Here is a 13,084-nt window from a genome sequence, read left to right on the forward strand (position 1 = left end):
TGTCATTTACACCTCTCTTTAATGAGCCCCAGCTGCTCTTCCAGATCACATTGTTCCTCTTAATCCTTCCCCTCCTCTGCCTCCTTCCTCTGTCCCTCCGTACTTCTTCATCCTGCCCATTATCATTTGTATCTGTTTGTGTTGTTGCCATGAATCGTTCTTCACCGCCCATCCGCTTTCCTTCAGATGCAGAGCACCTTCTGCATGGAAGGACAACCCTCCTCCCCGCAACATTCCAGCTTTTTTTTTTTTTTTTTTTCATTGCTGTCCTGTTTGGATCTTTCTTTTGAGATAGGCAGCATCGTCTTAGCTTTGCGCTTTGATGCAGGACTCTGTGTCACTTTTTGGAGAAGGTATAGCCGTCTATCTTAGCAGAATGCACCCCGGCTGCCTGGTGTGTCCACACAGACATCACATAAATTTCTCTGTTGGGGACTTTTGTGACCCTTTGTTCGGAGCTGTGTTTTTAATGCTCTCCAACACACCCGCCCCATCAAGCGTCACGAATGGGGCTTCCGTTGCACCACTTGAGGCCTCACGGTAGCTCCCTCGGTTGTTCGCACCATGCGGTATGTCCGCCATGATGTTCCTACTCTCGCTCGCTTGCCTCCTATTCCAGGTGCCACTACATAGACCATTTAGTGTTCCGACCGATATGTTAGCCTCACCACTTCACTCGAGGCTGCACAGCCTGCTGTTACGAGCCATGCACGTTTCTCTGACCTTTGGTTCCATGCGGCAATTTCTCTCCGACTCAACAGTTAGGACGCTGCCATTCCTCACAGTCTCCGTAGACCCACTCAAGGCCGAGGCGGTAGCTCCTTCGGTCGTTCACATCATGTGGTGTCTCCACCACGATGGTCCCACTCGTGCTTGCTTTCTTACTGCTCCGAGTGCTACCACAGGGACGCTCGATGTTTCATCAGAGACCGTAGCCTCGCCACTTCGCTCGGGGCTGTGGCTATTACGAGGCATGCACATTTCTCTGACCTTAGTCTCCGTACAGCGACGCCTATTTGACCATACCATGTTTCGTGAGCTCACCGTGCTGGTCCCATGTCGGTGGTTCTGCGCGGGCCTTCTGTCCATGTCACACCGCCTCGTGCTTTTCAGCCTCTCAATTGCATTCTCGTCCCCTTCACTGCCATTGCTACCTTCCGATATATTGATGTCTTTCCTCTTTGGATTGGAGGCACGTGAATAATCACCAGTGGATTCAGGCGACGGAATTGTCGAGAAAGACGGAGAGTGATAAGCGAGGCGTCCTTGTTGCACCGCCATCGTTTGTGTGGTTTTTTTTGGTTTTGCTTTTTTACCTTTCAGGTTTTGGCTTTAAATTTTCAACATTATTTCATCATGAGAGTATGGAAAAGACAAATTAATAATTTGGTCAAAAGATCAACATCACACAAAATTATCAATTTTCATCAATTTGACCTTAAATTTTAACATTTTGCATTTTGTGTCAATTAATTGGTTGACCAATCAAAAGCTAGAAGCTGATTTGTTTTTCTTTTGTTTTTTGGATTAAAAGGTCAAAAGTTGCATAAAATCGTCAATTTTCATCCAATTGACCTGAAATTTAAAGAATGTGTATATTGGGGCACTGAATTTGTTCAACAATCAGAAGCTAGAAACCGATTGTTTTATTTATTTATTTTTATTTCTATGATCAAAAGATCAAGGTTGCATAAAATTGGCAATTTTCATCCGATTGACTTGAAATTTGAACAGGGTTTGCATATTTGGTCAAATTGAACTGAACCCTCTTGCTTTTGAGGTCAAAATGTCAAGATCGCCTGAAATAGTCAATTTTTTGTATTTTTAATTTGTGTAGTTTGTGCAAGTAACTCCACAAAGATGCTCTTAACCACTATCCCCGACCTAATGGAATTATCGACCTACTTTGCATTTTGTAAAATTGACCTACTTTGCAAAACTTTGCATTTTGTAAGAATTTTTTTTTTTTTTTTCCTTTGAATATTTTGATTTTATAAATTGCATTTTATTCCACAGATGACTCATGTCAAGGCGATGTGACCAATATTGGTTTGCAGTCAGTTGATCCTCTTCGTGAAGCTGCACAGGCAGAGGTTTTATCCACGGTTAAAGATGTTTTGAAGACACGAAGATTTTCTGCAAATCAAGCTGAACAATCTTTTTATTTTACAATGTCCAACATTGGTAAGCTCCTGAAACTTGTTTTTTAAACCTTATTTGTGTTTCAAATGGGTGTTCATTTTGGGTCATGTGAATTTTTACAGAAAACTCTTGGAAACTTCATTTTGAGGAACTGTTTTGTGTTGTTGTTTTTTTGAAGAAAGACAGGCAATTGTAACTTTGAGAACAGAAGGCCAATCCTTGAGACAAATTGCAAAAAAATTACAAGTGTCAGTAAATGCAGTTACTTGTGCCATTAAACGACATAACGAAACTGGTAAAAATGCGGATGGAAAACGTTCTGGTCAACCAAGAATCACAACAGAATTACAGGACAAGTAATCTGAGTCACCAGTCTACGCAACAGACATCTTACAGCACCGGAAATTAGAGCCTAGCCAAACAGCTCCAGCATTGCAACTGTTTCATGGCCTTCTTTTCTCAAAGTTACAATTGTCTGTCTTTTCTTTCTGGCATCAGCTGAGCTTTGGCACCCATGTTCATGCAATCTGAAACACAAAAACACTCATTAGATTGAAAGGCTGGCCTTTCTGTAAACCTTTTTTGCAATGCCTGGCAATAATAGACATTTCACGTAATGAAGAAACTAAGCACAAACATTCATTGCACACAGAGCAGAGTATTTGCAAACAGATTTTGCTCCTGAGATGAAACGTTAATAACATTAACTTCACGTTTCAGTTTGGATTTGCAATTGCACTTTTCGAACTTTTTCCAAAAAACTTATTTCGCACAAGATATATATGTATGTATGTATGTAGGGTTCTAAAACCGCAACTATATATATATATATATATATATATATATATATATATATACATATATATATATATATATACATACATATATATATATATATATATACATATATATATATATATATATATATATATATATATATATATATATATATATATATATATATATATATATATATATATATATATATATATTGTTGCGGTTTTAGAACCCTCACTTGTGTAAATACTTGTAAATAATTCTCATCGTTAAAAGGTCAAAGGTAGCACCCATAGTTAGGCCACAGCAACACGTAGGTCACCTTAGATATCCCAGTTATTTCATTATTATGTGTTTTAGATAAGGCCGTGTTCCCAATAGTTGAATCTGCATTGCATCAATTAAATAAGAATAGGCCCCAATCCATTCCGGCCATTTTGCCAACCTCTCTCTCCCAATTCTGTTACGCGCCTTGGTTGGCGTTTGCTCATGCGCCGCCATTAACCACGCGGTCAAGCTCGAGGAAGAAGGGGGCGGAGCGCCAAGGCCAAGGACAAGGTGTGGCCCTGTCAACCAGCCATCAAAGGCGGAGTCGGTAAGCCCTTACCAGCCAACCAGGGCTGAGGTGGGCTCGCTGGCGGGCGTGGTTTCCAAGCGCGCGGATTGATCTGAAAGCGCGAGCGCCAAGCCCTTTCACGGACTGCGTGAGGGAGCTCGATTGTAACGGACTGCGTGAGGGAGCTCGATTGTAACGGACTGCGTGAGGGAGATCGATTGTAACGGACTGTGTGAGGGAGCTCGATTGTAACGGACTGTGTGAGGGAGCTCGATTGTAACGGACTGCGTGAGGGAGCTCGGTTGTAATGGACTGCGTGAGGGAGCTCGATTGTAATGGACTGCGCTGGGGGACTCTTTTTTGCACGGACTGCACGGAAACGTCTGATCGTGGAAAAGCCTTTTGATACGGAATGCGCCACGAACTGCGTTTTTGATACGAACATTGATCGAGAGAGAGAGAGCATTTGGCACAATATCCGTTTATTACGTACGCAGCATCCCAGTCCCCCCGATATATAGAAGGTCCGCTCGCGGTCAACGACACGCGGCACGCTGCCAGCCTCCTGCCTTTTTCCATCACCACCACGGCACGAGTCGGGACCGGACGAGGAGCCTGGACATCTGCCTGGACCTTCCACCCTACCCACTACAATCCCATGTGAATATGTATGTTCGTCTGGGGTCGTTAAGTTCAGACTGTATAGTTAAGCCTGCCCTGTGTCCTGCTGCTTCTTCCTCTTCCTTTCTTCTACATCCTTTTGTTTCCTCTTTTCTTGTATATTTGTATATTTGAGCCTGGTGTTGGCTTAGCGGTTAGGGTGCCAGCTTGGGATCCTAGGATCCTGGGTTCGAATCCCGGTCGATCGCTAAGTTAACGCCAGGGGGGTTGACTCAGCCTGTCATCCTTCCGAGGTCGGCAAATTGAGTACCAGCTTGCTGGGATGAATGATCCCGGTGTGTACCCCGGTTTAGAATAGGTACACTGTATCCCTGCGCATCGTAAGAGCGTGACCAAGGGTTGGTGTCAGGAAGGGCATCCGGCCATAAAAACATTGCCTCAAACAGGGAAGCATGATGGTCATGGGGCCCGCATGGCTAACGCCTGCTCTAGCGGGGAAAATGGCCTTAAAACGATCATTCATTCATATTCATTTCTTGTATATTTGGAATAAACCAAAATTTGTTCTTCCTACCTTCTGGTTTCCTCTTATCCGATCGCTTTAGTCTTTTCTCGATTGAGTACCTGTGGCACGATTTCGTGACCGCTATAATCGGGTTAGTCTTTGTTAATGGCTCGGGCCGCGGATTGCTAACCGCTCGGCAATTTCCATCTTATCCGTGGTTCGAGCGGGAGTTATTTCTCTGCTCGCGGTCGGTGTTGGTAATTAGGTATTTGGGCTCGGACTCGGGACGGCCAGCTTAAAAGGACAATATATATATATAAATCGGAGCTGTGTTTCGGACAAGATGGTAATTGCCGAGCGGATTAGCAGCCGCGGCATGAACCATGAGCAGAAACTAGACCCAATTCTTAGTCGTTGGCCAAATCGTGCCACAGGTATCCAATGGGGAAATCACTAAAACGAAACGGATGTAAAGGAAAGAAGGCAAGGTAGGAAGAACAAATATAATTTATTACTAATATTTACAGGACCAAAGAAACCAAGGAAGATGGGAAGATATGAAAATAAAGACAGAAGGAGGAGAAGACACAGTGCAAATATTAACTTAACTTAAACCCCAAGACAAGACACACAAAACAGACGACAATTAGACTTACACAAATGGGGAATGAAGGCAGGAACGAATGGCTGGAAGGGGAGGAAGGTTCAGCTGGAGCAGGAGAACGGTCGGGCCGGGAGTGAGCAGCCGCCACCCCTACTCAGGCGTGTTCGCACGGCGGCGTCGCTTCGTAGCCGCGGCCGAAACCGCTGTCGACGCTCAAAGCTGCGGTGGTCAAAACTGCGGTTGGTTCAGCTGCGGTGGACTCAAAACTGCGGTGGACTCAAAACTGCGGTGGACTCAAAGCTGCGGTGGAATGCTCACTCATCTGCTGCTGCTCACTCAACTCTCTTTTTTGACGCATCTCCTGGTAGGGGCTGATGCAATGGGTTTTATAACCCCCACCCTCTTGAGCCATACCCACTCATCCTTGGTTGGTCGGCAAGGGCTTTCCTGGCTCCACCCTCTGATGACGAGGTGGAGACATGCCTTTCTTCTCCGAGCTGACCGCGTGCGTAATGGAGGACTGGTGTAGTTGGTGATGCCAATAACCCCATCCAAAGTTACTGGCATTTTGAAGATGCCATGGGGGTGTCGGAGGGATCCTATCTTATTTCAATTCGGTGCAATGCAGAGTCAACTAGTGGGAGACAGAGCCTTATACTGACATAGAATAAAGAAATAATTATAGAAAGGTTCTATGGTGGCCTACGTGCATGCGATGGATTAACTAAGGGGACGACGTATGATCTTTACACTTAAACGGAGGTATTTACAACGATCATGACACTACTTACAATTGACAGAGGGTGATATTTACAACAATTCTCAAATCCGCAACACTGCACCCTCATCCTCCAGGCACGTCCCGGGCCTATAAACTTTAACTTAGTGTGGCACGTAGGTGTAGTTCCCTCTACAATTAACCTGACCCTGAGTGTGACAGTTTTAAAACACAAATAAGTATGTCCGTCTGCTGCATTGCACCCTGCCTAACAGATTCATACCCACAGGATAACCGAATTGCGGAATGGATTTCAAATTACACATGAACGGTGGGGAGCATTATTTACAAGTGACGCTGATTGTATTTACACTGCAACCCAGGACCTGCGATTGTTCTTTTGGGGGGGGGGGGGCAGACAGCCTGCGCTGCATCGACGCACCAGCACCAACAAAGCACCATAAAGCACCATACAGCACAGTCACCACAGTTCAAAAAATAAGAACAAAACAAAACCCTGCTGGTGGTCTTCTTCTTCGGCTCCCTCTGCTGGCCGTTGTCATTCTTGATGTTGTCAACTTCTTCTTCTTACTGGCGGCCTATTTGGAATAATAAAAAAGCACAGAACGTGTCCATTTTTTATTTATGGCCCACAGGGGCCGACTATGGGTGGTTCACCTGTGGGCTTGGTGCCAGCTCACCGGGTCCGCAAGCAAGATCTTGGGCCATCGTGGCCGGTTCCAGCAGAGGGGCCATGCCCCAACCCGTGGGGTCCATGAGTGGTGCTCAGCCACAGACATGTGGTCCATAAGTGGTGCATCGATGCAGGCAGCTGGTTGCGGGGGTTCGGGCACACAAGGGCGGACTCCCGCATGCTCCCCTTAGTGCCCAGAGAGCACGATCCACGGGTCAGGGAAGGAAGACAGAGAGGGCAGGTTAGCGAGGGGTAAGGTCACAAGGGTACACATCAAGAAAGGCAATGCAAGGTGAGGTGCCCCTGGAGACCGAGCGGAGAAAAGCTCGTCCCTATCGTACGTCACCCCACCCGTCACCTGTTCTACCCTTGCCCCTTACCCCCGTATGTACAAAAAAAACCTACACATTACCAATTCGTCGCTACTGTCACGTCTTCCCCATATTTCCCCTATACCAAATTCGTCACAATCCCACTAATCCAAAATTTGCCATCCCCAATTCATCATCAATCCTCATAAGGAGGGAGAGATGGAACAACAACACAATGTCACACCCACGTCATGATGCGTCTCACATTCCAAACATTTGCACAGTAAATAATAAAAAACATGGCATGGTGTGGCGTTCTGTCACCTCAGGTGAGTGGATGCAGATGGTACGAGGAGATTTCAATCCTAAATACTTCCTAAATGACATTAACACACTTTACACTACCCGGGGTCTTTCCCTGCCAATCCATTGGCCGTCTTACACTATGCGGTTCTAAAAACCGAACTCCCATTGACCAAGCTGTGGTGCTTCATCAATTTGGGGTCTCACTCCCCCGATTCAACTCCCTGTGCCTTTGCACAATTTCAGGACTGGGTCGTGTGGCTCTCCCAGCAGGTCTGCGCACCTCCACCACTGCAGTTGCCTCCGAGCTTACCTGCTCCTTACCCTAACCTATCTAACTGGGGAAGGCCCTCTGGCGCTCTCCCCACTCGGTGCCCTCTCTGGCACTGGGCTACCCGGGTCCGTCCTCTGGATCCTCGGGCCCCATCCACAACTCTAACGGCTCCCAGAGCCCACCTGCGGCCTCACCTGGCCGAAATCCTAACAGTGGCGGAGTGCCCATTTAACTACACACACTAACAGGCCACACGCCCAGCCATTTCCATGACACTAATGCACCCATCCAAACACCATTCTTCCACGCGCACCACAGATGCCAATATCCAACCACAATTTACCTACTCCCTCTACCTAACTCTTAAACTACCCTCCCCGGGTATTCGTGATGGGGTCCATCCTCCCCATACACACCTTCGCACCATCCACTCCACTCCACAGTTTCCACCATACTCATTCCACACCATCCATTCCATACTCCATATATCCATACTCCAGGTATTCCACACAACCATTCTCCATACACCTATATTTGCACACCTGTGCCAACACACCTGGTGCTTCCTGCACCCTCCTTCCTCCCAGGCTCATTTGCTCAACACAACACTCAATCACCATTACTCACTCATACACTGCTCCATACACCTCCACGCTCAATACAACTCACAATCACCTCACACTTTTCATAATACACTTCCGAATACACTTTCGATTCTCAAACACACAGCATCATCTAAGCTGACTACTCCCCTCTGAAACTTGCGCTTCCCAGTCGCCCCTTTAAACTATTGCGCTCCCTCGTTGTTATAATCCAAACTAATCTACCTACATCCCCACTACAGGTGGGATGTCGTTACTTAAATCTCCAGTTACCTATGGTCAATCTTCTCTAGATCCCTATCATTCTATCCTAACCCTCCCGCGGCGAGCTTACGCTGCCATAAACCCCATAGCTAGCGCTCATGTGCCCCATGTGTGTGAGGGATCGTGGATTTGCCATCCCTCCACATCGGACATCTCTCACTACCAATTTTGCCATCAAATTCCAACCAATCAAAATTTGCCAATCACAAATTCCCTATCCCTACCAAATGTCCTTTAACTTGAGCCTCGGTGCGTCGTTACATCATTAAAACTCAGCTTCGCAAAGCACCCGAAGGGGACGACCTATGATCTTTACACTTAAACGGAGGTATTTACAATGATCATGACACTACTTCCAATTGACAGAGGGTGATATTTACAACAATTCTCAAATCCGCAACAATATATATATATATATATATATATTATTATTATTATTATTATTTTTTTCAAAACACACCTGGACACAAATGTGCCGCACTGACCGGGTCCTCAGCATCATCCCGTTTCGGCCCTTCAACCTCGATACGGTCAGCTAAGGTGGGCCAGCAGGGGCACGTACACATCCACATGCAGCAACTGCATCTGGATGCGTACATACCCCTACCCCAGCCAGTGCGAACAACAACAACAACAACACCTCCACATCCAGAATCCACAGCACCAAACAAACATGGTGGAACACTCAATCACCCACCTTTATACCCTTCACCACTCGCCAACAAAACACACCAGATCATTCATACACACCCATACACACACATACATACAGAACACCAACCAAACAACCACCTACACTTACATCATACACCACTCAACACACAAAAACACACTCATGCAAAAATTAATTCATGCAAAAACACACACCCTCACCCACTCACTCATATACACAAAATAAGAAGTAATAATGGTAACAAAAAAAAACAAAAAAACACACACACACAACCAACCTACACCGTTCGACGTGCCTCCATAAACTTCCTCCATATCCAAAATGAGCCTTTCAAGGCAACCTGGGCCACCTTGTCACACATCCTCCTTCTTTCTGTCCCACACACTCCCAGCCGAGCAAGAAATGCAGAAAAGGAATTGCCAATATACCCTCTGCACCCCACCTCAAATGGCTGACACGAAACGCGCCAACCCTTCTCCCGGCACTCTGCCTCCAGCTCACTGTACTTTCCTCTCTTCCTCTCGTGCACCCCCTCCATGTTCTCTTCCCAAGGTACCGACAACTCCCCTAAGATGACCTGTCTTGTTGCACTTGACCAAATGACAATGTCAGGCCGCAACTTTGTCACACAGATCTCCTGTGGGAATACCAATTGTGGCTTTAGGTCTGCCACCACCTGCCAATCGCAAGCATCTGACAGCCCTCTTGCTTTCCACCTCCTCCTCTTTCCACCTCTTTCCACTTGGCCCTCTTTGACAAACCACACCTCTCCCCCATCAGTCTCCTCCACTCTTCTCTCTCTCGATCTCAGCACCTCTTGTTGCACCATCTGCACCACCACCGCCAGCACCTGATCATGTTGCCACCTGTATCTTCCTGCTGCCAATGCTACTGAGCATGCACTCAGTGCATGCTGCACCAATCCCACACCTCCACACAAATAACATCTCTCCTCCTGCAACAACCCCCACAATCTCAAGTTTACTGGTGACGGAAGCACATCATACATTGCCCGCAACAGGAAATTTAACAATATTGGCTCCATCCTCCAAATCTCTTGCCACTTCAATGTCCTCACCCGCACACCTTCCCACTTTGTCCAAGCACCTTGCTGTGCCTGACAGACTGCTTTCACATATCTCCCCTCCTCTTCCTTTCTTCTCAACTCCCTCTCAACCAGCTTCCTCCTCTCTTTCACACATGCCTTTCCCCATTGCTCATGCTCCATCCACCCCAAGCCATGCTTCCCGTGCTGTACCATCCCCATGACCTCCTCCTGTTCCAACCGCTCTTCCATCTCGTCCACCTCTGCTCTTGCATTCCACTTCCGATTTCCCTTCTTCTCTGGGAGAGCATTCTTTACCACTGCATCACTTGAATCCCGCAACATCATGAACTCCCGCACCCTCACCACCTTAAACTCCTCGGTTAATGATGTCAAGGGAAACTGGAGTTTTCCACCCTGACCATAAAAGGCAATGTTCGTCAAACAGCGTGGCACTCCCAACCATCTCCTCACAAACCCACTCACCACAACCTCCATCCTCTCTACATGCCCAATTGCAATATCATACATCATCAATGGCCACAATACTCATGGCATCAACCCAAACTTCAAACACCATACCTTCAACTTACCTGGCAAACCACATCCATCAAACCTCTCAAAAGCTTGTTTCTGACCTCCTCCACTCTTCCCACATCATTCAACTCCACTGTATACCATCTTCCCAAACTCTTCACAGGGGCCTCTACCAATGATGGAACCACCTCCCCTCCCAGCTCAAACCTGTGCATGTTATCCACCACTCCTCGTCTCACTATCACACTCCTCGACTTTCTTGCTTTAAATCCCATTCTTGCCCACCGCATCAACCTTTGCAGTCGTCCCAGTACCTCTACTGCTGCATCAGCGGATTGTTGGACAACTGTCAGGTCATCCATGAAAGCAAACATTGCTGGCAACCTCTGACCAGGGGCTAGCTCCACTTCTTTCCCATGTCCACTCACCGCACGTATCAACAACTCCATAACCAGCACAAACAAAATCGGGGAGATGGTACATCCCATCGGGATCCCCACTTCCAACTTCTGCCACTCTGTTACATAGGACTGTGTCGCAAACCGCATCCAAAACTGATCATAATATGCCATCAAAAAATCCCTAAATCTCCATTGCACCCAAAAGAAGTCCATGGCATACCTGATCAAGGCATGCGGCACTGACCCATATGCATTCTCCAAATCCAGCCATACCACCGCCACATCCTTCCTTTGCCTCTTTGCCTCCTGTAACACTTGCCAGACCATTGCCGAGTGTTCAATGCATCCTGGTGATCCTGGTATTCCTGCCTTCAGCACAGAACCATCCACAAAACCATTCCCTCTGATGAAGCCTGAGAGCCGTGCCGCAAAGACACTCATCAATATCTTCTCATCTACATCGAGCAATGATATTGGTCTAAACTGCTCCAGTGTCACAGCCTCCTCCTGCTTTGGAATATAAACTCCTTCTGCCCTAGTCCATTGACTGGGCACCACTCCTTGCCTCCATACCACCTTCAGAGCCTTCCACAGATACTGCCTGATGCCTACACAACTCTTAAACACCTTGTATGGCACTCCACTTGGTCCTGGAGCTGATGCCGCCCGTGCCTTCCTCAAAACTGCCTCAATCTCAGACATCTTTGGCTCTGACAAATTAAATGGAACACCTGGCTCTGTCGGTCTCACCAATCCTTCGATGTCCTCCACCACTTCGTTCCTCCTTGTGTCTGCATACGTGACACGCAGGTGACCTTCCAACTCTTCCTTTGGTACCTTCAGTACACCAAATCGAGACGGCCCCAACAGATCCTTCATAAACTGAAAAGGCTTCTCAAAGAACCTCTTTCTCTTCCTCTGCCTCTCCTTTCTTCACCTCCTCATCCTCTCCACTCTCTTCAACTTCACCAACCTCATCCTCACCTGCTTCGTCAACACCTCAAGCCCATTCCTCTCCCCTTCCACAGCCCCTCCCATCCCCGTGTGTGTGTGTGTGTGTGTGTGTGTGTGTGTGTGTGTGTGTGTGTGTGTGTGTGTGTGTGTGTGTGTGTGTGTGTGTGTGTGTGTGTGTGTGTGTGTGTGTGTGTGTGTGTGTGTGTGTGTGTGTGTGTGTGTGTGCGTGCGTGCGCGCGCGTGCGTGTGTGTGTCACGCAACTGCGATTAACAGCAGAGTTGCAGAGGCCGATTACGAGGCTTTAAACTCCCGAGGCGAAAACTCAATAGCGGATTCCAAATCAAGCTCTTAAACGCGCTGAATGGAGGGACACAGCGAGAGCCCTGCAGCCTTAGCTATTAAAACCAAACAGGAAACTGCTTTCAGGTATATGTACAAAAATAATACAAGGATTTATTAATGAAAAGCAAAGACAGTGAAAAAGCATGTGCCGGTAATAGAATGTCCTAATCGGGACGTCCCCACACAGACTTCAGATACAGACGAGGGAATATGAATCCGAAATAAAATGTCTCGTCATGTAAAGCGTAAACGCGGAGCTCGGGCTTATCTGGCTCCAGTCGTCTTCAGTGTAACACGGCCCTCTCCGTCCGCCTCCGAGTGCCACCAGGCCTCGTCGGTTCAACGGCACACCACGAGCTCCCTTGCTCCAAAGGTCCAACGCAGGGCTGCACAAAGCAAACGAACTCCACTCGGGCTTCCGGCCGGGACTGAAGCTGCTCGAGCTGCAACTCTCCACTCGAGCTGCAACTCTCCACTCGACCAGGGACAGGGCTCTCCAAACTCGGGATCGCACCGGGACTCTCTCAAGCCGTGAACTCCTTCGAACTGCACTCAACTCGAATCTCTGCCGTCTCCGGACTCAACTAGGATACTAACGATTCTCCTTGGACTCCACCAACTCCGGGCTCATCCGATCTGCACTGCCGAAAATGGCGTCCGACCCTCAATAATATCCCTGGCCGATGACGTCACATTGGCGCACTGCTCTGCCAATCAGAGCCACCCACGACTCGCCGGCTCGTCCAGGTCACGCCCTCTG

General features: G+C 47.5%; 1 protein-coding gene across 1 annotated transcript in view; it reads left to right on the forward strand.

The window, feature by feature from the left end:
- LOC137431839 (uncharacterized) overlaps positions 1–13,084 on the forward strand; it is a 327,221-nt gene that overhangs the window by 171,610 nt on the left and 142,527 nt on the right. Inside the window, exon 13 of the mRNA XM_078782560.1 lies at positions 2,017–2,184. Coding sequence (XP_078638686.1) covers positions 2,017–2,184 — 168 coding nt within the window. The remainder of the gene's footprint in view (positions 1–2,016; positions 2,185–13,084) is intronic.

Source organism: Myxine glutinosa, chromosome 7 (assembly GCF_964187855.1).
Source record: "Myxine glutinosa chromosome 7, kmMyxGlut1.1, whole genome shotgun sequence".
NCBI lineage: Eukaryota > Metazoa > Chordata > Myxini > Myxiniformes > Myxinidae > Myxine > Myxine glutinosa.